This window comes from Bidens hawaiensis, unplaced genomic scaffold (genome assembly GCF_021521415.1).
Source record: "Bidens hawaiensis isolate Kalapana, Puna unplaced genomic scaffold, B.hawaiensis_p1.1 tig00024225_1, whole genome shotgun sequence".
Lineage (NCBI taxonomy): Eukaryota > Viridiplantae > Streptophyta > Magnoliopsida > Asterales > Asteraceae > Bidens > Bidens hawaiensis.
Genome location: NW_027493804.1, coordinates 213,614 through 235,626, shown reverse-complemented (window position 1 = coordinate 235,626; position 22,013 = coordinate 213,614). Strand labels below are relative to the sequence as shown.

At 34.7% G+C, this 22,013-nt stretch overlaps 2 protein-coding genes across 2 annotated transcripts; both read right to left on the bottom strand.

Annotated features, from left to right (window-relative positions):
• Nucleotides 1-254: 254 nt before the first annotated feature.
• LOC143568753 (uncharacterized) lies at nucleotides 255-3,135 on the bottom strand. The gene is made up of 6 exons (XM_077054824.1): nucleotides 2,976-3,135; nucleotides 1,473-1,521; nucleotides 1,257-1,383; nucleotides 1,027-1,100; nucleotides 548-620; nucleotides 255-475 (listed from the first exon to the last, which is right to left on the bottom strand). The coding sequence occupies exons 1-6, from the start codon at nucleotides 3,133-3,135 to the stop codon at nucleotides 365-367; spliced, it is 594 nt and encodes a 197-aa protein (XP_076910939.1). The 3' UTR covers nucleotides 255-364.
• Nucleotides 3,136-16,301: 13,166 nt separating this feature from the next.
• On the bottom strand, nucleotides 16,302-17,664 carry LOC143568741 (expansin-A11-like). The gene is made up of 3 exons (XM_077054816.1): nucleotides 17,506-17,664; nucleotides 16,903-17,224; nucleotides 16,302-16,826 (listed from the first exon to the last, which is right to left on the bottom strand). Exons 1-3 carry the CDS (start codon nucleotides 17,639-17,641, stop codon nucleotides 16,520-16,522), a joined length of 765 nt encoding a protein of 254 aa, XP_076910931.1. The 5' UTR covers nucleotides 17,642-17,664; the 3' UTR covers nucleotides 16,302-16,519.
• Between the last annotated feature and the right edge of the window lie 4,349 nt (nucleotides 17,665-22,013).

Here is a 22,013-nt window from a genome sequence, read left to right as displayed (position 1 = left end):
AAGATCTTGTGACACAATGGGTAGAAACGAAAAGCCGAATGAGTTGGAGGAAGTGGCACTAAAACGGCTTACACAACCATCAAAATTCAAAGATCTTATGTTTTGTTAAATGTAAATGTTATGAAATAATTCCCAAAATTGTAGAATTGAGTTAAATAAAGCATTTTCATTTAAAAATTCAATCTTTGATTGTAGATGCATAATAAACATATATGCAAATGTAATGAAAAGTGCAGAACCTGTAGGGAAACATGTATGGGCCTTTTTTATTGTAATGCAACTTGTGTTCATAATCTTTATTGAAGAATAATGGGCACAACAAGAAGCTTGCACAACAAGGCAGTTCAAGATATGGGAAAGTCAATTAAATATGTCTCAGTTTCTTGTACTCGTCAAAAGTGATGAACGTATCTTTGACCTTGAGCCAGTCTGCCGGTTTTGGCATGATAATAGCTATGTATCCTTCTCTATCTGCCTGCAGTTGACCACAATTCTAGTCAAAGTTAATATCAAGCATAAAGATAATAACTTTGAACAATATACTTACTGATGATTTTAGTAACTCAGGCTGCTTTATTAATCGTTCATTCACTTCCAACAAAGAGCCTTTTACACAACATCTGTCAAAAACCGCTTTAATTTCAACTTTGATATGTAAATAGCATTTATAATGAGCAAGAAACTTTCATAATAACTACAGTTTTTACACCCTTAGTTCCAAGTAAAGTCAGGAGTTGAGTTTAGAAGACAAATGGAGATCTTTCAACTTGTTCATGATAGATTTTCAAAGTCTTAAGTTTTGAGACATTTGACAACTATCAACCACATGAAGAATTTGAGAAAAGCATGGCATTAAATTATGAAAAGTGCCATCCTTTAACGTTATAGTAATATAATATAGTGTATTACAATTGAAGTCAAAGAAACATCCACAAACATCAGCTCTTGTTACATTTGAGAATAAATTTGTGAATGCTACCAAAGATTTAATCCAAAAGACATTAAACAAAGTTAACTATTATTTACCTCACAATATAGAAAGTATCATTGGTGGTGCATACTTTGCATAAAGCCGTGTTGGACTCAAATTGTTGTGCATTCTACAAAATGAACACATAAATCAGAAATCAACAAAGTAATATTAGACACATAGAAAAGGTAAAATAATATATGAATATGACTACAATCTTTCATCAGAACTGCAAACAGTCAAAAATTCAGTTTCAATTTTTTTAAAAGGTAAAATAAATATTTACCCTTTTGCGCTTCCCGGTAACCTTAATCTCACTGCGGTTAGACTTTCCAACATTAAAATCAACAACAGTTATTCCTCCTTCATCCTTAAAGGCCACATGTCCAGCAGCCAACCCAATAACACACAACCTGTATTTAAGAAATAAAACATGTCAATACTAATAACCATACTTAGAGAAATAGGCATGCCAAAACAGAGATAGTTTCAAGATTCATACCCGTTTGCATGGCGATAAATATATTGATCATGCTCCAGCTTCATAAAATCTAAAATGATTCAAAACACAAGAATGCAATCAGAAAAGCACATTAGATATTTAGACTCCATCGCATCAACAGATAATTAGTTTTCTGAAGTCAAACATCTTAGTACAACTGATGGTTCGTTCAAGTCATAACAAGTTCACAATAACCAAATGGAAAAACAGATAAATTTATGAAATAGCAACCAGGTATCAACATTGTTCCACTAAAGTGACTCTTTTGTCTTAACAACAAAACCACTCAAGTTTCAATATTCTTCCATTTGTAAATTTTTTATAAATAGTTAAACTGTATGACCTCAATGAAACAATTAGGAACCTTGGTTACTATTTGGTGATTTTTTTCCCTCACTTACCTGTTACTTCAAGCTAATTTGAAAACAATAACCACGAAAAGTAACCGAGTTTCATAACTGCTTCATTTAGGCACTCTAGTTTTAACAACATATAAAAAATTTGCAATGGATGATAACAAAATTTTAGTGGTTTTTGCAGTTACAAAGTTTGACTTTAATAAAATAGCGAAGAAACTAGGTTACTATTATCATCTAACAGCCCAAAACAACTGGAATTCAAATAAAGTTTGAAGTTTAGAAATAAAGATGACAAATTTAGCCTTACTTTTCGTTGTGAAGTTGATTCATGTATGAAAACAAGGTGTCTGTCTATCCATGTGCATGCTAAATACACAACTATGATGTTTGGGCTCTAAGTTTGAATTTTCAAACTCAAACTACTTCACTTCTTTAACTTCAAGATTAATGAACACATTTTCATTAGTCCACATTTGACTTTGACACTTGGCTTCCTAGTGCTGGAGCTACTTAGTCATGCCCAACGAGTTATGAATAATAATGTTTCAACCACAAGATCAATGGATGTTAATATTAAGCGACTTAGTTTTGCTATCCAATAAGAGTTAGCGGCACAGCTTGTTGCCTGTTTAACTTTTATTTCGATGTAAACATTAGAGGTGGGCAAATAAACTTGTTAACCGAACCGACCCGAAAACTGAACAAAAACCGAACCTGTTTGAAACCGATTATGTAGAAATCAGTTAGGAACCGATTGAAACCGTAGGTTTGGAACCGGTTTTAATTTTCTCCACCAAAACCGGTTCCAAACCGGTTAACCGAAACGAAACCGGTCAAAACCCGAACCGAAACCGATCAAAGCCCGAACCGATACCGATCATAACATGGTAAGAAACCGGTTTCAACCCGAACCCGAAACCGATCATAAACCGGTTTTGACTTTTGTTTACCAAACCGAACCGATTTTAACCCAAACCGATTTTGAGTAAGGGAAATATAATGACCATTTTTTTAATTTGACTTGTTAGAATGAATTAGTTAACTTTTAGCTTCAAATTACATGTAAATAAAAACCACAAATACTTTCTCTCATATATTAACTCAAAAAAGAGCTAATAATAAAATTAAAGAAATTATTGCATACCAGGAGCAAAGTATGTGACAAAATTGGATTCAATTGCAGAAGACGGAGAAACAGGAAGATCATCAACGTTTGGTAATAAAAGCTTGTGCAACTCCTCATCTGGGTTAACGGCTGCCGGAGGTTGTGGTTGTTGATCGGTGGCGGCGTTTTCGGTGGTCATTTATTTATAAGTTAACGGCGTCCTTCGATGAGACCTACGATTTGGGCGGATGGGTTAATGTTAATATTGAGATTGGGCCTGGAATCCCCAAATCCAGATTATTATTATTGGATTTGTTGATTTGGGTTTGTTTAATAAAGTAAAGTAAACTAGTAAAGTACAAGGTTGTTTGTTTGACTTTAATGAACTATAAAAGCCCATCAAGTTGTGCGTGGTAATAAACTAATAATCATTTAAAATTGATATTTATTGGATTGTTCAAACAAATAAAACGGTTTGAAATACTTCAATCTAGGCATTTTGTAGAAGTCGTGATAAGGTACCATCAAATGACAAATGATGATGTACCATTTGAGAATCATCCACATGATGTCCCTCTCCTTATATTGGACAAGCCTATGAAAAAAAAAAAAGAAATTGTTTGTCATAGGAGGGGTAGAGTCATGCAATCAAACTCCAGCGTGAGAGGGAGTATCGGCTGGAAAAGGATATATAGTAGTTTAGAGTAAACGTTGTGTACACAGCTTTTGGGAGTATGTTTGCACTCCACATTGTTCGTGTCCTTCCTGGTATGACTTGTCGGTTGATATTAGTTTTTATATTGATTTCCTTGTTCTTTTTACTCAAAATTATGTATTTAGTCCGATTGAAGGAGTGCGCCTTTCCTCATGTTTCAAGTGGACGGGTCGACCTAACTCATGGTTCAGCTAAAGTGGTCCAACTTTCGTCATGGTTTAGATGGTTCCTAATCTTCACTCATTGGATATTTAAGTTGTGTTGTACCTTCTAATGCATATTTACATATGCTAAGATATTTACGTACGTACGTACGTACATGTCAATTCATGTGATGTCTTATTTCTTATAGGCAACAAATGTATAATATTACAATTGTGCTTAAGGGGTTGTACATCCGGCTGATAAAGTTGTGTACCACTGCATCCTTCATTGATTTTCTTCCATCTAATCATCCATTCCAACTGTGTCAATCTCTCTAGGCAACCGATTATGATATCCATTACCATGGCTAGATTCATTTGTTCTCTCTCATCAGATTATTTCAGTATCACTCTCACTTATTCAATCATCCTCTAGCATGTGTTCTCAGATCAAAACTTTGATTTGTCTCCACCATTTTGATTTTTTCTCTACGGCCATTGGTGGCACGTCATTGTTTATGGTGGTGATATATCGTGGTGGCTGAGACAACATGGTGATCTTTTCAATGTTTCGCCTCTGATTCGTCTGTTGTCGGATTCCATTATCGAAAGCCTAGGCGACGGCGATGTTGTGACTATTACCGGGTTCTATTTTGGAACCCTAGGCGAAGGTCACCGGCCAGAAGTGGCATGCAGTTGTTTATGGCAGCGGTGTATAGTGGTGCCAAAAGCAATCCGGTGACTAATTTCCATTATTGCGGCTTCGATTAATCTCGCTGGCCGATTGTGTACTGGTGTTGAGCTTCTGTTCCAACTGGGTCATTTTCTTATACATGAAAAAAATTAGAGTTAAATAAAGCATTCATCCTGTAAAAAATTAGAGTTAATTTTTGAATCGTTCATTTGTGAATTGCTTTTGTCTATTTCGTTTCAGTTAGATAATCTTCAACCTAAATAAAACTAACTTATTTTATTTTATTTTATCGAGTGTGAATTGCTTTTGTAGTAGTTTATGACTGCATGAAATTGTTGTCTGAGTAATTATTCTGCTGAATTGTGTATAGGCCCTACTAATCTTTGTAACATCTCGGATTTTTCGTATTTGTATCCGTTTATGTTAAAAAAAACGATTTGAGAATGTAATTCGGATCTTTCGAACTATTTAAAACTTGTATTTATTGTTATTTAACTTGGTTTAACTTATTTTATAATTTCATAACTTTCAATCATGCCAAATAATCATTAGAAACTCTTAAAATCGCTTAAAATGCCTAAATGCATTTTCTGGAACTACAGGGACTAATTTTGCTAACTCTTTCATATTTTCGATTAAATTAACTAAACTTAAGCTCCAAGTTATGTTAATTAATGTTTTGAAATAACCCAAGTCGTTTTCTTGATGCTTAAGGCAAGATTTTTAAGATATTGGGCATGATTTTGTCATTTATTGATTATTTTGTTTCCTAAACGAGTTTGTTTACCAAATAAACGAATTTATGGACTTTATTATTTAAACCAACATAACCTAAAACCCTAAAACTACTGTCCTTGGTCATTCATAACATCAAACCCACGAAATTCTTCTTCCCTATTATCATATTTTTCAAGTTTAATCGAATTCTTTTAAAACTAGTTAACTTTGGTGTTCAAGGCTTCTTTGACCACGATTTTCTCATTATTCTATTCATCTCCTGGGTAAGTTGTCTTCTTCAAATTGTAGGTCTTTATATGTAGAATAAAAGCCCTCAATCAATTTTACTGATTGATGGGATTTTGTCAGTCAATTGCTTTCCGACCCATTTAAGGCATAAAAGTCAATTTTATTGATTTTTTTAATTACTATATCTTCTTATCGGAATTAGCTTTCGGTCAAGAAAACTTTTAGTTTTAACTCGAAATTTTGAGTGTACTGACCAAAACTCGAATCCCAACTGGCTGTTCGAATTCTGGTCAGTCCCAGCTCGTTTATTTACTGAAAACCTCATAACCGGAGTTCTATACATCCGTTTGGATTGATTCCAGTGGATATGTTCTCGGTTTTGACTTTGTTTTATTTTTTATAGTTCTCAGGTCTGGTTGGATCAGAAAACTTGTCATGTTAACTTTGCCCGTTTATTCTATCTCTCGGTTTATTTGCTTAATCGTCAAGGTGAGATATCATTTCCCCTTTTATTTTACTGTTTTCAACGTTTTAGGGACATATGCGTACTAATATTTCCTTTTATATTACATATATACACAAAACTAGCAAACGAACGATCGTGTGTATTCAATCAAATGTTATTTGTTACTTGATTATGTGCCTACATTCTATCATATTCGGAGAGATCCATCATAACACATTATAGTATGATCATACGCCGTCCTACTAGTCATATCCCGTGTTCGTGAGGTATGGTTAACCGACAATCACATTTGTATGCTAGTCAAAGTAGCCATAGCCCGTGTTCGTGAGGCATGGTCAACTGACACACTATTTGCTCAAGGTTTGATTGACATTTACTCACATTATTTCGTTTGCACAGTTATTATTTATCATTTATTACATATTATTATTAGTTTCAAAACTGATGATCATCTCATTCAACATGTGTTGTTGACGCATCTCTGTTTATTTTCTACGCATATGCAAGTTACCAGTTTATTTGAAGCTAAGGTGAAGGACACATAGAAAAACCTTAGAAAATAAAGTCAAGAAATAATCGAAATATTATTTTGTTATAGATTATTTAATTTTTATTATTATTGTTGTTATTTGTGCACATATCTGAAATTTGAAATAAATAAACTAATTAGATATTGTCATATTTTATATTGTATGATAGTACATTGTGAGCTGTGAACCACGATTCGCACCCCGACATTTTCGCCTTAGATTGGGGTGTGACAATATTGGTATAATATGGTAGATGTTTGGGTAATTTTGACTTAAATAAGTCAAGGTGGTGTCACATTACATGTAAAGATGCTGGAAGTAACCGTTATTTACCTTATTTTGTTGCTGACCATTGTTAGTTAAAGTTGATGTGTTGTAGTCTGGACTTTTAGTATTGTGTGTTCAGAAGGCTTGAAATAGACTTATTGGTAATATTGATCTGGTTATCAATTCAACTGAGTTGTGATCATGCGATCCCTTAAAGGTACTCTCTTTATTCTGCAATTTATGACTTTCGCCATCACACATACAAACTTACTAATTAAATTAGAATATAAATTGTCTGTGGTTCCGAGTACGGGTATTGATCTCCAAATGTATACCATATCTATAAAATATCAAAGACTGATTTCGGGTTTTTCGCTTGAGTTCGGTTCCAGATATGAGTATTTTGTGAACCACTAGCTGCAATCAAAGATGTTGGGCTTCAACGATGATGATCTTTTTTTAGTTAAATGAGGTGATAATTAGACGCAAATCATTTTTTTTTCTGTTGTCTGCCAAAGTTAGGGGATAATTAGTTTTATTTTGTTTGTTTATTTGATCATTTGTAATTTTGTATCACAATTTGTGTAAAGAAACTTGAAAGTGATCCACAAAAGATTAATGTCAATCGAGGTGCTGTGGGCATTGGACACCCTTCAGGTGCAGCTGGTAAGTATGTTTCAATGTTCTTTCATTGTTATAAAAAAGTTACAACTTGTTTAACAAACTTTTAATGTGATTCACTATAGGGTCACTCTATGTTGTTGCTTTATTGACAGAAACGCTTACTTAAAATGATATTCAGTCATTAAAGGTTGCAGCAAAATGCAAGCTCATGCACTTCATATTGTGGCGGGAACACACTGTGGCAACAAATGACAAACTAATGATACTGGCAGGTCTTTCTTAACAATTTTGTAATTAATTTGTTTTGTTGAAAATACATGCCATATAATGTACAACAAGACTATATGAGTATTTTGTGCAATATAATTTATGCCAATGCAAGCCACAAGCACTACTAGGTAATTCTTATAATTAATTTTTATGATCTTTATCTTGTCGACGCCCGGTCGCAATGACTATTATAACTTATTCGGCTATGGTTTCACAACCCCCGCAAGATGGGGGGTCTAAATACCAATACTTGTTTAAAAATGGGTTTGGAGCATCCTAGGGTTTAATTCTATAAACATGCTTCTCTTTCGTAAGCTCTCGTGAATCATGTTATATTTGTTTTTAACTTAGGTAAATCGGTTTTAAATGATTCTAACTATTCATAATTGGCAAATAGCAGCCCCAGCTAACGACATGCCTCACAACGGTCTCATCTTTTGACATATTTATTCCTAACGGTTCGCAACAAATAGAATCCTAACGTCGTTAGTTGCATGTCGCCGAAAAAAGACGACCTTACTTACTCGTACTACTAATAGGTATTTAAGTAATACAAATACTTGTTTTTTATTAGCCCACTACATCTACATCAAAATGGCACCGTTTTCAAGGAATTAGTGTGCTTACTGTTAGTTAGTTTAGTTATTTTATTGTTTTCTTAAAAAATTCAAAAATCCAAAAAAAATTTTCTTTTTATTTCTTTTTGTTTAAGTTCGATATTGAGCGTGGTATTGCTCGTCTTTGCTTGTACTAGAACTTATTATAGTGTCGGCAACATACGTATAGTTTGGTTATGACTAATGAGTTATCACAGTAATCAACGTCAACTAGGTGTCCCATAAAACCAACCATTCACACAACAATAAGAATTTCTAGACTTTGACCTACCAAAACTTCAAACTCAAAACCTACCCGAATATGATGATTTTGAAATTTCTAGACTTTGACCTACCACAACCATTCACAACACAGCCTACCAGTACCACAGCAAATGATCCCTAAAAGCAGACATCACCACCTCAAAACCGGCATGCCATATATAGTGTAGATGAAGATGAAAGGTTGTTTGGTATGCTAAGGGGAGAGCTGGTACAGTAAATAGGAGAGTTGGAAACTGGGATGGAGATTTCAATAAGATGGGCATTATGATAAGTTTAGGTATGAAGAGTTTAATGAGTTTGCGCCTTCATTGCAACAATTTAATCAAAGATGTCAATTGGGTTGGTATGGGTTAGATGATAACTCCATCAATACAAAATTAGATACTATTATGGAGTTAATGAAGGATATTAGAAAGGCAACGAAATCAGAGAGAATGAGATCAAGGCATTGTCACAGCAGGTTGGACAATTAATTGAATAAGTGGTAATCATCAGAAGTGATCAAGGTAAGCTTCTTAGTGATACTCAGATAAATCCAGCTCATAAATCATCTAACACAACAAGTGTCCACATAAATGTGGTAAGTACTCGTACTCTTTATGAAATTTTAGTTGTTGAAACTCCTTCATCACAGTGTGTTGAGGGTGTGATGAATGATATAACTGAGTCTAAGGTGAGAGTGAGCATGATTAGGAAGTTAAAAGTTTTACAAAGTCTGAAAATGATTCAAATAACATGTTTTCTGAAATTAGTAATTTGAATGTAAAAGTTCCATTTCCCATACCTTTATTTGCCCACAAAAATTTAAGTAAATGGGAACCACCTAGGGGTGAAATGTGGGAAAGTTTTGAAAAATGTGAAAATAAATAAATTGTTGCTTGAACAAATTAAAGAGAGTCATGATCATGTTGAGTGCTTAGAAGAGTTAAGTACCCATAAACAACGTCACAAGTTTCCTAAACAACTTGATTTAATTGCTAGTGTGAACGCCGTTTTAATGGGTACCCTTCCCCCATAACTTCAAGATCTAGGAGCACCTATTATTTCAATACAAATAGGTGAAATGAAATTACACATGGCTTTCTTGGACCTTGGAGCTTATGTGAGTATTTTACTAGAGATTTTGTATGATCAGTATGAATTTGGTCCACTACAAAAAGTAAAAACAACAGTGGTGTTGGCTGATCAAACTCATACGTGTCCTAGGGGGATTGTAAGGATGTGATTGTAAAAGTTGGTGATTCTATTATACTGGGGATTTCCTGGTGCTCGATTGTGTTAATAATACACAACCGACTATTATCCTGGGCATACCGTTCTTAACTACAACAAATGCTATTATTAATTGTGCTGAGGGAAAAGTCATAATGAGGTTCAGATCCTATTACTAGGGGACAAAACTTTCGTTATTTTTTAGTCTTCATTAGTTATTGCACCATGGATTTATTTTTTAAAGTATAAGTCTAAAGCGTTTGATCAATTTATAAATTTTTATGCAATGATCAAAACCCAATTTCAAAAACCCATCAAGATCTTACGATCTGATAATGGAAGTGAATTCGTGAACAATTCCATGAACCAATTTATTCGAGAAAAAGAATGATTCACCAAACTTCATGCACACATACCCCCGAATAAAACGATGTAGTTGAACGTAAAAACCGTATTCTTCTTGAGATAACTCGAGTTCTTTTAATTGAATTTCAAGTCCCTAAATCTTTCTAGCCTAAGACTATTGCTACTGTTGCCTATCTCATCAATCGACTACCAACCTACCCCCTTAAACTTAAAACTCCCCTTCAAACTTAATCAAAGTTTACTAAACTTCCTCCGACTTTTACTCTTCAACCACGAGTCTTTGGTTGTTCTGTCATTGTTCATATGCCCAAAACATAATGCAACAAACTTGAACCTTGTGCTGAAAAAAACTAGACCTAAAATATTCATAATAATGCGAGAGCCGAGATAAGAGGTGAGTACCTTAGAAGAAGAATTACAAAGCAGCTCGATGACCTTTAAGATTTTTGAATTCCTCGATTATGGATTCCGAATCAAATGTTTCAGCAATTTCTTTTTCTATGTAAACCACCAAGCTAATTAAGAAGATTCAATAAGGTGAGTTAAAGTAAAATTTCACCATACAATACCAATTACAAACTTAGTTGATTAATTTCCTCAAATCCCCAATTCGCAATTACAAACCCTAATTTTATAATCCTTGAACATAAAGATGAACTATGCTTAACAACAACACAAAGATAGAACTGTTACCTTGCTACCAGGGCTGAGCAAAGGGCGTAGGCAATAGTCGGTGGACGGCGCAGCGGTAGACAACCAGCGATGAGCAGAAGAAGGGGCACAGATAATGTGGCTGGGTTTTCTAAAAGAATCCCATTCTTTCTTTCTTTCTTTTGTATGTTTTGTTAACATGCTTTTATTTTTACAATTTACAAAAAGCCCCCTCAATTTAGAGTTTTATAAAAACAAAGTTCCTACTATTTTTGTAACTTTTGTTTATGAAAACTATGAGGTTTTATAAAAAAAATCAAACAGTGGGGTATTATATTTAAAAAAATAAATCAGTGGTGACCGATAGCATTTTGGTAAAATACATCAGTGGTGACCGCGCTTAATACTTATAAAAATTTTCGGAAAAAATTACGAAATTTACCCTACTAACGGAAAAAATGACAGTGATCGGGGCCACCCCGGGTCCCCACTGAGCTGCGCCCCGGGAAGTTATATAGAAGTTGACATGAACCTGATTTTCAAGAAGCTTGAGACATGATTATTAAACTCCCGTTTGTTCAATCAAAAGATCAGATAGCAGACATGCTAACAAAAGCTGTTAATGGAAGAATCTTCGGTCATTGTATAAACGAGTTAAGTATCAGGGATCCCACTACTTAAGTTGTAGGGGGGGGGGGTTGAAAAGAATTAAAAGGAAAAGATTATGGGATCAGTCAACATCATAACCGATGCATAATCACAGCTCGTTTACATCGAATCACTAATCCATGATTGCCTATCATTCCTCTGTTTATTCACTATAAATGTATTGTTTATAACACAAAATAGATCAATACCAAACGAATTCTCTGATTATCACTGTTAAACAATTTTTAATAAGCTTTTGTGTTAGGATTAGGGAAGGCCTTTGGGCTGGGTTCGTTGGTTGATGATTAGAAGACAAAAGGGGGCGGCCCGTTTAATTATGGAGGATGGCCCATTGGAGTTTTCTTGGTCCCTACTCTATTAAACCCAATTGTTCTCTATATATACCATAGTCATGTATTGTAATCTTTGTATTGTGCTTAATAAAATACCCTAGTTGCAGCCCGTGGACGTAGGTCGCCTTGACCGAACCATGTAAAATCTCGTGTCTCTTATTTATTGCTTTAGTTTATGCGTGTGTGTTTGTGTTTCCGCTGCGTACCGACTCTGTTTAATACCTGACAAGTGGCATCAGTGCCGAGGGTCCGTTGAACACGTTGTGCACTGAAACGAGAGCTGGTTCATCTTTGGTTTGTAAGTCCTGTTCATAAAACTTTTGAAAGCCAATATTTGGTAATTGGTTGGCAGGACTTTTGAGGAGAATTACTTCTTTCTTGGTGATTTATTTTGGTTGACAAATTGAAAAAGGAAACAAAAGCCGTAAAGTTGGGAAGTCAATTTTGTTTGTTTTTTTATTCTTGGGTCACACAAATAAAAAGAAAGAATAGGGAGACATCCATTCGTTGAGTCCCCCTGTTTACTAGGTTTTAAGTTTTAACTTTGGAGAACCAGAAAGTTTTGCTGTTGCCGCCACAAAATATCGTCTGCCGCCAGAACTCATACCGCGTCGTGTTCTACAACTGTTAATCAAAGGAAGAAGCAGTGTCAGCTGCTTCTTGTTGCCGGATTAAAACTGATAGCCGCTCAACGAAAACTGCCGTCACAACCTCTGTTTCAACCGTTGATCAGGAGAAATAAGGTTTACTTGTTTCTTGTTTCTAGTTAGGGTTTGTTTTGGGTTGTTTTGACTCAGGTTGGGTGTTCAAGATTCGGTTTGGTATTCGGGTTTGCTTTGATTGTGTGGTTCGGGTATTTGTTGACAGACGTTTCTGGGTGAAAAAGAGGACATTGGATTTCAGGTTAGAGTTTTGTTTATTGGTTTTTTCTTTGTTTTCTGGTTTGCGATGTCTGAAGATGGGAAGGTTCGAATCGACAAGTTTAACGGGACTGATTTTGCATGATGGAAAATGCAAATAGAGGCGTTACTTGGGGAACATGATTTGGATATGGTATTGGAGGAAAAGCCGGGTAATATGGATAAAGCTGAAGAAGCAATTTGGAACTCAAAGGACAAGAAGGCTAGAGGTAAAATTACATTGGCTTTGTCGAAGGGCGTTGCTTTTAATATCATGAAAGAAACCATGGCTCGTGGTATGATGACAGCTCTGTCAAATATATATGAAAAACCGTCTGCGGCCAATAAGGTGCTCTTAATGAGGGAATTGTTTATGACAAGGATGCATGAGGGAAGTTCAGTCATGGGTCACATTAATGATTTCAACTCGATTATGTCCAGGTTAGCTTCTGTGGGCATGAAGTTGGATAATGAGACTCAAACTATTATATTGTTATCTTCTTTGCCTGAGAGTTGGTATGGAACTGTAACGGCCATTACTAGTTCTGGGGGGACCGATGGTTTGACATTTGAGGGGGTCCGAGGCATTGTGTTGGGTAAAGAAGTTCGCCGGAAAAGCACTAGTGGCGGATCGTCTTCTGATATGTTTTATGCAAGCAGGGGAAGTGCTGGAGGTGTAATGAAGTTGGACATGTTAAGAGTGAGTGTTCAAACAGATTACAGGGAAAGGTTGCTGAGGTGAACACTACTGAACAGGTTAATGAAGGCGTCAGTGATGACGAGGCATTATTTTGTAGTGTTTATAGCATGGTGGACTCTTGGGGTCATGGATTCCAGATCTTCGTTTCACGCTACGCACGGCGGGGAGACGATGGTGAATCTAAAGGTTGGTAACTTTGGGAAGGTACGTATTGCTAATGGTGATGTTCTTGATGTTACGGGCATGGGGGACGTTAATTTGGTAACTCCATTGGGAACCGTTTGGAACTTAAAGAATGTTAGGGTTATTCCATCATTGAAGAGAAGGCTTATCTCTGTTAGTTAACTGGATGAACTAGGCATGGAAGTAAAGTTTGGTGGTGGTAAATAGAAGGTAACTAAAGGTAGTCTAGTTATTGCTCGTGGAAATAGGTGTGGTTCATTATATATGGTGGAAGTGTCTACTGAGGGAAGTATGACCGTCCCTCAAAACAAAGTCAGGTTCGCTGAGTCGAAGGGGCAAAATAAGATTCAATTTGCTAGAGTGGAGCTTAGTGCCAAGGTGATTCAAGCTGAGCGGGGTCGGAGGTCTAAAACAGGTAAGGGGTTTGGTGACAGTGGGAGCGCGGGTTGTGTTCCAGGAACAGTTACAAAACAACGTTGGGTTTTGAAGACCGTTATTCCGATTGATAAAATCTCTCCTAGGGAACTCTAGCTGAAAGAGGAGAGTGGTGATAGTTCTCGGGTTATCTCTAGAATTGATGGATCGTGCGTATCAGTTGAGATGGAAGACAGATCAGTTTTGGCTGATGAGTTGGAGCTTGGTGGAGCTTCAACTGGCCCTTCTGGTACTTGACGTTGAAGGGGGTTGCTGCAACTAGGGGTAAGTCTTAGCTTGTTTATGGGAACTGGAAGTTTGGAAGACTTGGCAATAAAGATTACTGATATTACTGACGACTGGGTTGCTTTGTACTTGAATGCAGGTGGGCTGGTGTGTATCGCAAGGCCTTCAAGTGGGAGATTGTTAGGATTAGTTAAGGCCTTTGGGCCGGGTTCGTTGGTTGACGATTAGAAGACAAAAGGGGGCGGCCCGTTTAATTATAGAGGATGGCCCATTGGAGTTTTCTTGGTCCCTACTCTATTAAACATAATTGTTCTCTATATATACCATAGTCATGTATTGTAATCTTTGTACGGTGCTTAAGAAAATACCCTAGTTGCAACCCGTGGACGTAGGTCGCCTTGACCGAACCACGTAAAATCTCGCGTCTCTTATTTATTGGTTTCGTTTGTGCTTTTGTGTTTGTGTTTCCGCTGCGTACCGACTCTGTTTAATACCTAACATTTTGTTCCATATGCAATGGATTCAGTATGTCGATTTGTTTGGCATTGCTATGTGTTCTTCATCGTTGTCGTCGAGAACTATGTCACTTTCCCAATCTTCATCGTTAGCTTCTTCATCATTGATGGTTTCTGTAATTATTTGTTATTATTTTTAACTAACAAAAGTAAAAAAATATCATTTTATATATTAAGCTACACCATTTGTATAATTTTTTTTTGACGGCGCAATGTTGATTAACATTTGCACCACCTACACTTTTTTTAAATTAGATTAACACAAAACAATACACTCAATATCAGGTTTAAGTCTCTTAACAGAAAAACGTCATTAAAAAGAATAATAAATAAACTAAATCACTGAATATATAAAATGTTATATTTTTGGAATAAATCGGAACCATCATATGGAAACAAATTTAATTATATAATAAATAAACGAGTACCCAAACTCTTTGCATTCACGTGATACACCACCTCCATGAATTTTGTTACCATCGAGAAGAAAGATATACTCATAAATATAATAAAAACAATGGTTTTGTTTATTCTCTTTGAAAGGTTGTTTTTAATTTTATTAAAACAACAGACCTAGCAAGAATCAAGATTAGTTGAAAAGAAGGTGCAAAATCACCCTATACAATCACCTCAAATAGAAAAATTGCGTCACATTTCACAATCAAGCACTCCTCAACGTCTCCTATTTTTTACCCATAAAAACCACCACATTATGATCTCTTTAATTCGACTAATCGAAACCATTGTATCGTCAAAGTGGGGTTCATCCCTTGTCTTCCATAAATATTAACATGCCATTAGTATCACCTTTTTTTTTTTTTTTTTTGACACACTTATAGTTTTATGCATGACAAGCAAGTCTCAGATGGTAAACACAAATATTCGGAGAATGTCACACAACAACTAACAAATTGCCAAACAATTGCTGCAACCAAGCATGAGGTAAGTAAGTGTTCCGCCGACTTCGCTCGTTACCACTTAAAGAGCACCAGTTTTGTTCTTCGATTACCCCTCCTACATAACACATCAAGTAGCTAATCTCTCCATCAAGTAGTTAGTCTAGAACTCTTTAAGTATGATTTATGTATGGAACATGTATTTGAATATTTAATTTTATTCATCCGAAACCTTAGGGTTCTTGAAGCTTTTGATTTAATCATCGAATTATCTAGCCATCTAATTGTTTTTTTTTTTAAATTCGACATCACGTTCGTTTTTACCAAGTGTAATAAGTAAGAAGTGCTATGTGCATCCGTTGTTCCATAAACGGATATGTCACAATTAACGTTATGTTTCTAGTAAATGTACTAATGTTAAAAAAAACCTATACATATTTCTCTTAACTTCTCTTACATATATATTTTACACCAATTCAACGTTATGTGTATATGTTACAACAATTCAATGGACAAATACTCTAGTTTCTAAAGCATATAGACAGAAATATTATATTTTTGTCAAGAAAATTATTTATTAGTCAATAAAAGAAAAAAAAGAAACTGGATCACTTTTAAAGTAAATAATAACTTGTCACATTTGTATTAATTATAGGACTTTAGTCCATACAACAAAACATAAGATTAAAGAAGAATTATAGTGCTTCTTATTACATAATGACTGAAGAATACACAAGTATAACCAACACAATCTGGGTTTTCCGTATTAGAATTAGGGAAACCCGTTTCACCCCTCAAATTCATATAGTTTTATAATAACGACCCGACAAAAGAAAACCCGGCGGGCTGCTTCTATAAAAAGAGTAAGCACGCCGCTGCCTCTTTAAAAAACCCGAAACTCTAAACTTTGAAGCACAAGCACACAATGTTACTTTATTTCCTTTTTAGAATTGTAACCGGCTAGAGAAAGTTTGACCAAAACCCCAATTTGCTGGGACGATATTGTTGAAGGTTCGAGTGACACCATCGTTGGTTGTGACCATAAATGACATAGATTGACCATTTAGATACGAATTTGATTGCCAATTAGCCCCCCAATTTCTTGACATTGCCAACCATCCGGTTTTCGAGCCCTTAACCTTAACCGATTGAATCGCTCCGGCCCCACCAACATTGGTTATTAAAACAAGCTCAAAATAGTCTCGCCCGTTGATTGTGAATCTAACTCCACCGTGTTTCTTACATGGTACTCTGAAAAACAGCCAAATCAAAAATATAAGTAACCCATATAACAATTCGGTTGAGTCTAGTTAACAAGATAGCTAACCTTTGGTAAATAATGGGGACGATTCCACCGGCATAAATGCCAATTTTTTCCCAAGCTGGTTGAGCCATATCAAAATGTTGGAGCGGTGGGTTGCACCAACCACCGGCGTTGCTAGGCTGAGCGTAATTTGGTGGGCAGAAGTTTGTGGCAGTGATCGTCACTGACACACCCTTCCGGCACCACTTTGGGTCTGCTTTGTAATCACAAATAATCTTGTAGCATTGTCCACATGAGGCACCGTCACTGAAAAGAGCAGTACTCAATGCAGCAGTTCTCGTACCATAACCCGTGGAGTATAAGTTACCGTACCCACAAGCTCCACCTACACAAAACAACCTTAAAATCAGTAAAAAAAAAAAAGAAAAAAAATCAACTAGTGGGTTGTTAGTTGTGCTATATGCATCAATGGTTGCACCCAAGTGGCAAACCAAATTGTGCAAGTTTAATGGGTTTGGTTTATAGTTTCTTGAAGTACAAGTACAACTAGAAAACAACTTTTCTAGATTTTTGCTAAAATATTTTAAAAAATGTTCAAGTACAAGTAAAACTTGTATAATGCAAAATTTTAATAATTTAACTTTAGCTTGAAAATAAAAAACTTACCCATTGTTCCTGATGCATCACTCCCTCCATAAAAGGTTGCATGAGCTCTATACCATTTCGAAGCAGTAAAAGCATCAGCATGAACGAACAAATAACCGACAACAGATAGCAGAAGAAGAACACAAATTTTTGCCATTTTTGATCTTGAAGGGAGATTGATTAATGAAATGAGTTGGGAAGATGGTTATGAAGATTAGAGGATGAGGCACTTAAATAAGGACCAACCCAACACCATCACATGTAACTCTGCAAGTAGAGAATGCATAGAGGGATTTAAATAATATTATATATTTAATTTTTTATACAAATATAATTAAAAATATCCTTGCACAAGGGTGAAGAAATTCTGAATCTGATGCAATCATTCGCACGTTCTATCTAACCATTTGTCTACATAGCATTCACATGGCTTGCCCATTAGAAGAGCCGTGAATGGATCAAACCGAGAAGCTAATTGCTTCCATCATGTTGTTAACATTAAAATGGAAACAATTTTCATTGATTTGACATAAAGTTTTAAAAATATAATTTTCTTGTATTTTTTTAACGGTGGCAAAACAAGAAATAGTAGATACTCACATCAGTATCATTAATTTTGTTTCATCTGAAAACGGAAAGTGGTTGCAATCTTGATGGGACAAAAGAAATATTATCATTATCACATTATTAATATTATAACCTTCAATCTCCAATTTTTTTATGGCGACTCACAAACTAATCTACATTCTTATCTCAAACTATGCTAGGTTTTGGTTGGTATATGGTAAATGAATAGACAATGAAATGGAATAAACGAGATAATGGAATGATTAAGCAAATGAAATGGATCATTATCATTTTATTGTTTTGTTTGGTTAACCTATAAGAATAAAATGAATACTTTGATGTTGTATGTAAAAGATGAAAAGAGGCAAGAATGGAATACATATGACAAAAATACAAAGTAAATAAAATGGTAATGACGACGGTTGTGGTAATGGTGATGGTGGCGGCAGTTACGTTGGTGGTGGTAATGGAGGAAGTGGCGGTGGTGGCAGCGACGGTGATGTTGCTGATCATGTAGTGGTGGTCATGTAGTGGTGGAGGTGGTGGTCAGGTGGCAGTGCCCACTGTTTGCCATTCAAGTTGTGGTGGTCAGCTAGTTGCGGTGATGGCATTGAGAAAGTAGGATGAAAGATGAAAAAAAGGAGTGCAAAGTAAATAATTTTAACATAGTCAGAGGGAATGAGATTCATTTTGTAATCGGTGGTTCTATTTCATTCATTAATCAAATATATTTTTTTCATTCTCTCACAATGTTCTATTATATGCTGTTTCAAAAACCGCCTAAGAGAATAATCTACCTCATATCGTGATTTATACGTAAGTCTTGCTCTAAAACCAAAAAGTCTTTACCACCCGATCAACGTTGGACTGGCACTTCAGTCACCAATTAATGTAGTCCATTATTGTTACATGGACAAAAGAATTTTGATACGGTCATTTATTTTATGTCACCTAAACATGTTTAATTATGATTTTTTATTTACATTTAAATCATCAAAACATGTTAGTGATATTCGATTTAATTAGACATTCTCTTCTTGTTCACTGTTGATATAAGATTCAATTAAAGTGTCACAAATCATAATTTTTTTTACTTCAGAAAGATAAGTTTTGCACATTTACAATATTCTATTTAGTTGAGTCTATTTGAACCACCTTCAATTAAAGTCTCTTTTTGTTCACAGTTGATATAACATTTTAAAAAATTATTGTATTACCATTAATCTCCATCCTACTTTGGTACCGTCAAGAAGCCTTAATCCAGCAGCATAATATACGGCTAATGTTGTATTGTTGCTTAATGAAGAAAATATGCATTAAAAACAAAGATTAAAAATGATAAATAAAATGGAGTCTCACATGGCTTTACTTTGACCTGTTGTGGATCTAAATTCTAATAAAGTTAAATAACATATACGTACTGCCATTATATTTTTATACATTGATTTTATAATATGCCATTATTTCTTTGCAGAGTTTTTGGGGGAAGAAAACAAGTACTTGGATTCAAGATCCTTCAAAAGACGACATATTGTTTCAGAAAATCCAGATTGTAAAGGTTTGGACATAGACTTACTTTTTGTAGATACCAGATTTGATCACATGTTTAACTTGATAACTTGAAAATAAAATCTTTGTCAAGAAATTCATGATTTTGAAGTATATATCAAATGCATATACATATATGTAACTTCGTAAAATACGTATATATACTTCCGCAATCCATATATTTTTATTTTTTTTATCTTTGTTTTGGCTAAAATTAATAGCATATGAATACAATAAAAACTTAAGAGAGTTTTATTAGGGAACCATCATATTTACATGTAAAACCTCATTGAAAAAACTCATTTTCCGTGTAAAACATCCAACTTTTCATTATTATTTTCTTTTTGGTAGTTTTTTGTATATAAAGACATATATAAGACAATCTAATAAAAAACACGTTTTTGGAAAAAAAATTACTCTTTTTTTTATGTATTTTTTAACTTCTAGATGTGTTTATGTGCGAAAACTTAAAAAGAAACTATGTTAAAAATGGGCTTTTTATATATAAAAATAACTTTTACATGCAGGTATGTATATATAAATCTGTAATGCATAAAAGAATTGTGTATATGCATGTATATATAAAAATCGGTATGCATTAATAATCGGTGAGTCGATAATATTGTGTGAACAATTATAGGTGATTCAAGTTAAATCACCGTCAACAAAAAACATAGAATGTCCTCCTTAAAAAAGTGTTGGATAACATGGGTAGGGAGGGAATTAAGTAGGCCTATCATTCATCTCTTCTATCTACGATTTGGCTTCATGATTGATCTAGGATTGACTTCCTTAAATTTTAACTATAAAATATGATAGGTGGGTGTCGGTTCATATAATATAAATTTATTTTCAAACTCTTATTTTCAGGCAGGTCGAGAACCAAATCACATATTATTTAGTGCTGGCCTACTATAATTCATCAATCGTTGCATTTGGCATTTTGGTCTAATAACATGGAGGTGATATGATTATAGTTGGAAATTTTGAGGTCTCAAGTTCATAACCTAACTTAATGGGATTTTTCTACATACGCGAGTTTTCTTCTTGATGATGTTTTTAGATGAGTCGGACCTGGAACGTCAAAATCAGTATTAACGGTTGGCATCCCGTCTCACTCAAGTGCTACGAGTGGTCTCAAACGATGTTAAAAAAATCAGCAGCTGTTTTCGATTTGATTATATAATGCATCGGTAACGATAAAATAATAATTATGTTAGTTATTTTGATTTACATAATACAAATCTAAGAAAAATGTTACTTTGAAGGGAAGGCATTTAATTAATAAAAAATTAATGTGTGTATTAAATAATTTCCAATCCTTAAAATAAGAAATAGTACGTATGCGATGAGCTTTCTCCCTATCCGTATATTTCTCTGGCCATGTGTTCATCATCTCTTCAATTAAAGGCTTATAAGAAGGCTTTCCTAAGTCAAAGCATCTTCATCAAAATACAAATATTTTTTTTAAATAACAAAGATGGTTTTATACTTTTATGTACACAACATTATTATTAATAACTTATATTAATAACAAATGATACGTATAGGAAATGGATTAATGGCCATGTGTGTGTCGAGTTTTGGTAATCCCATAATCGATTATAAAACTATGTTCATCACTCGTTACAAATTGCTTATGGGGTCAATAGAAGACCCACGACTACCGCGCCCTTAAAATGAAACAAATGAAATGCAGTGACGGACCTAGCCTTTATAGAGGGGGGGGGGGTTGGTCGCCCATGTTAATTTTTTTAGTGTTTTCGTCTAATATTCGTCACTGCCTACATCGAAAGAGTTTAGGATTATACCATATATTTTAGGATTACATAATATATTAATATGTTAGGTTTGAATAAGGGAAAATGAGTTCGAGTAATCAAACAGTATAAACTATCATTATACGCGTATGTAATCTAAGAAAACTAATTAAAACTTATTATATGCATTATCTCATACATGAATCTAAATTATCAACACTCATGAGTGTAGAGCAAAATGGCCGGGTCACTTTTGGTACGTGCCCATGGGTTAAACGTTAATAATTGAAAAATGATTTTCATACGAGTACCTAACTAATAATCATTCTGGTCTGACCTTTTGCAGTAAATATAATCCTGAAGAGGCAGATGTACGAACCCAACAAATGAAAGGTTGCTTTCATGTACTTAATACATGTTGGAGGCTTCAAGTCCACCATGACATATTCTAGCACATGTTGCTTCCGTACAATTAGTTTAGTTGTGATGATGGCTCATGACCTATGAAAACAATTCTGGTTAATTGCACGTTATATTATGCTAATCAAATTAAAACAAGTGCCAACCGAACATGGTATTTCTGTAATTTAAAGCTTCTTTAATTGGTGAACCTTGGCTTGCTAACTTATGTACGTATTTGTTTTGATACCCAAC

Bases quoted from the DNA above. Each gene is read 5' to 3' on its own strand.
- LOC143568741 (XM_077054816.1), bottom strand. From the start codon at position 17,641: ATGGCAAAAATTTGTGTTCTTCTTCTGCTATCTGTTGTCGGTTATTTG. The intron at 17,225-17,505 runs GTAAGTTTTTTA...TGTTTTGTGTAG, and splicing joins TGATGCATCAGGAACAATGG to GTGGAGCTTGTGGGTACGGT. The intron at 16,827-16,902 runs GTTAGCTATCTT...GCTGTTTTTCAG, and splicing joins GTCCCCATTATTTACCAAAG to AGTACCATGTAAGAAACACG.
- LOC143568753 (XM_077054824.1), bottom strand. From the start codon at position 3,135: ATGACCACCGAAAACGCCGCCACCGATCAACAACCACAACCTCCGGCA. The intron at 1,384-1,472 runs GTATGAATCTTG...TCTTAAATACAG, and splicing joins ATTTATCGCCATGCAAACGG to GTTGTGTGTTATTGGGTTGG. The intron at 621-1,026 runs GTAAATAATAGT...GGTTTTTGACAG, and splicing joins GATACTTTCTATATTGTGAG to ATGTTGTGTAAAAGGCTCTT.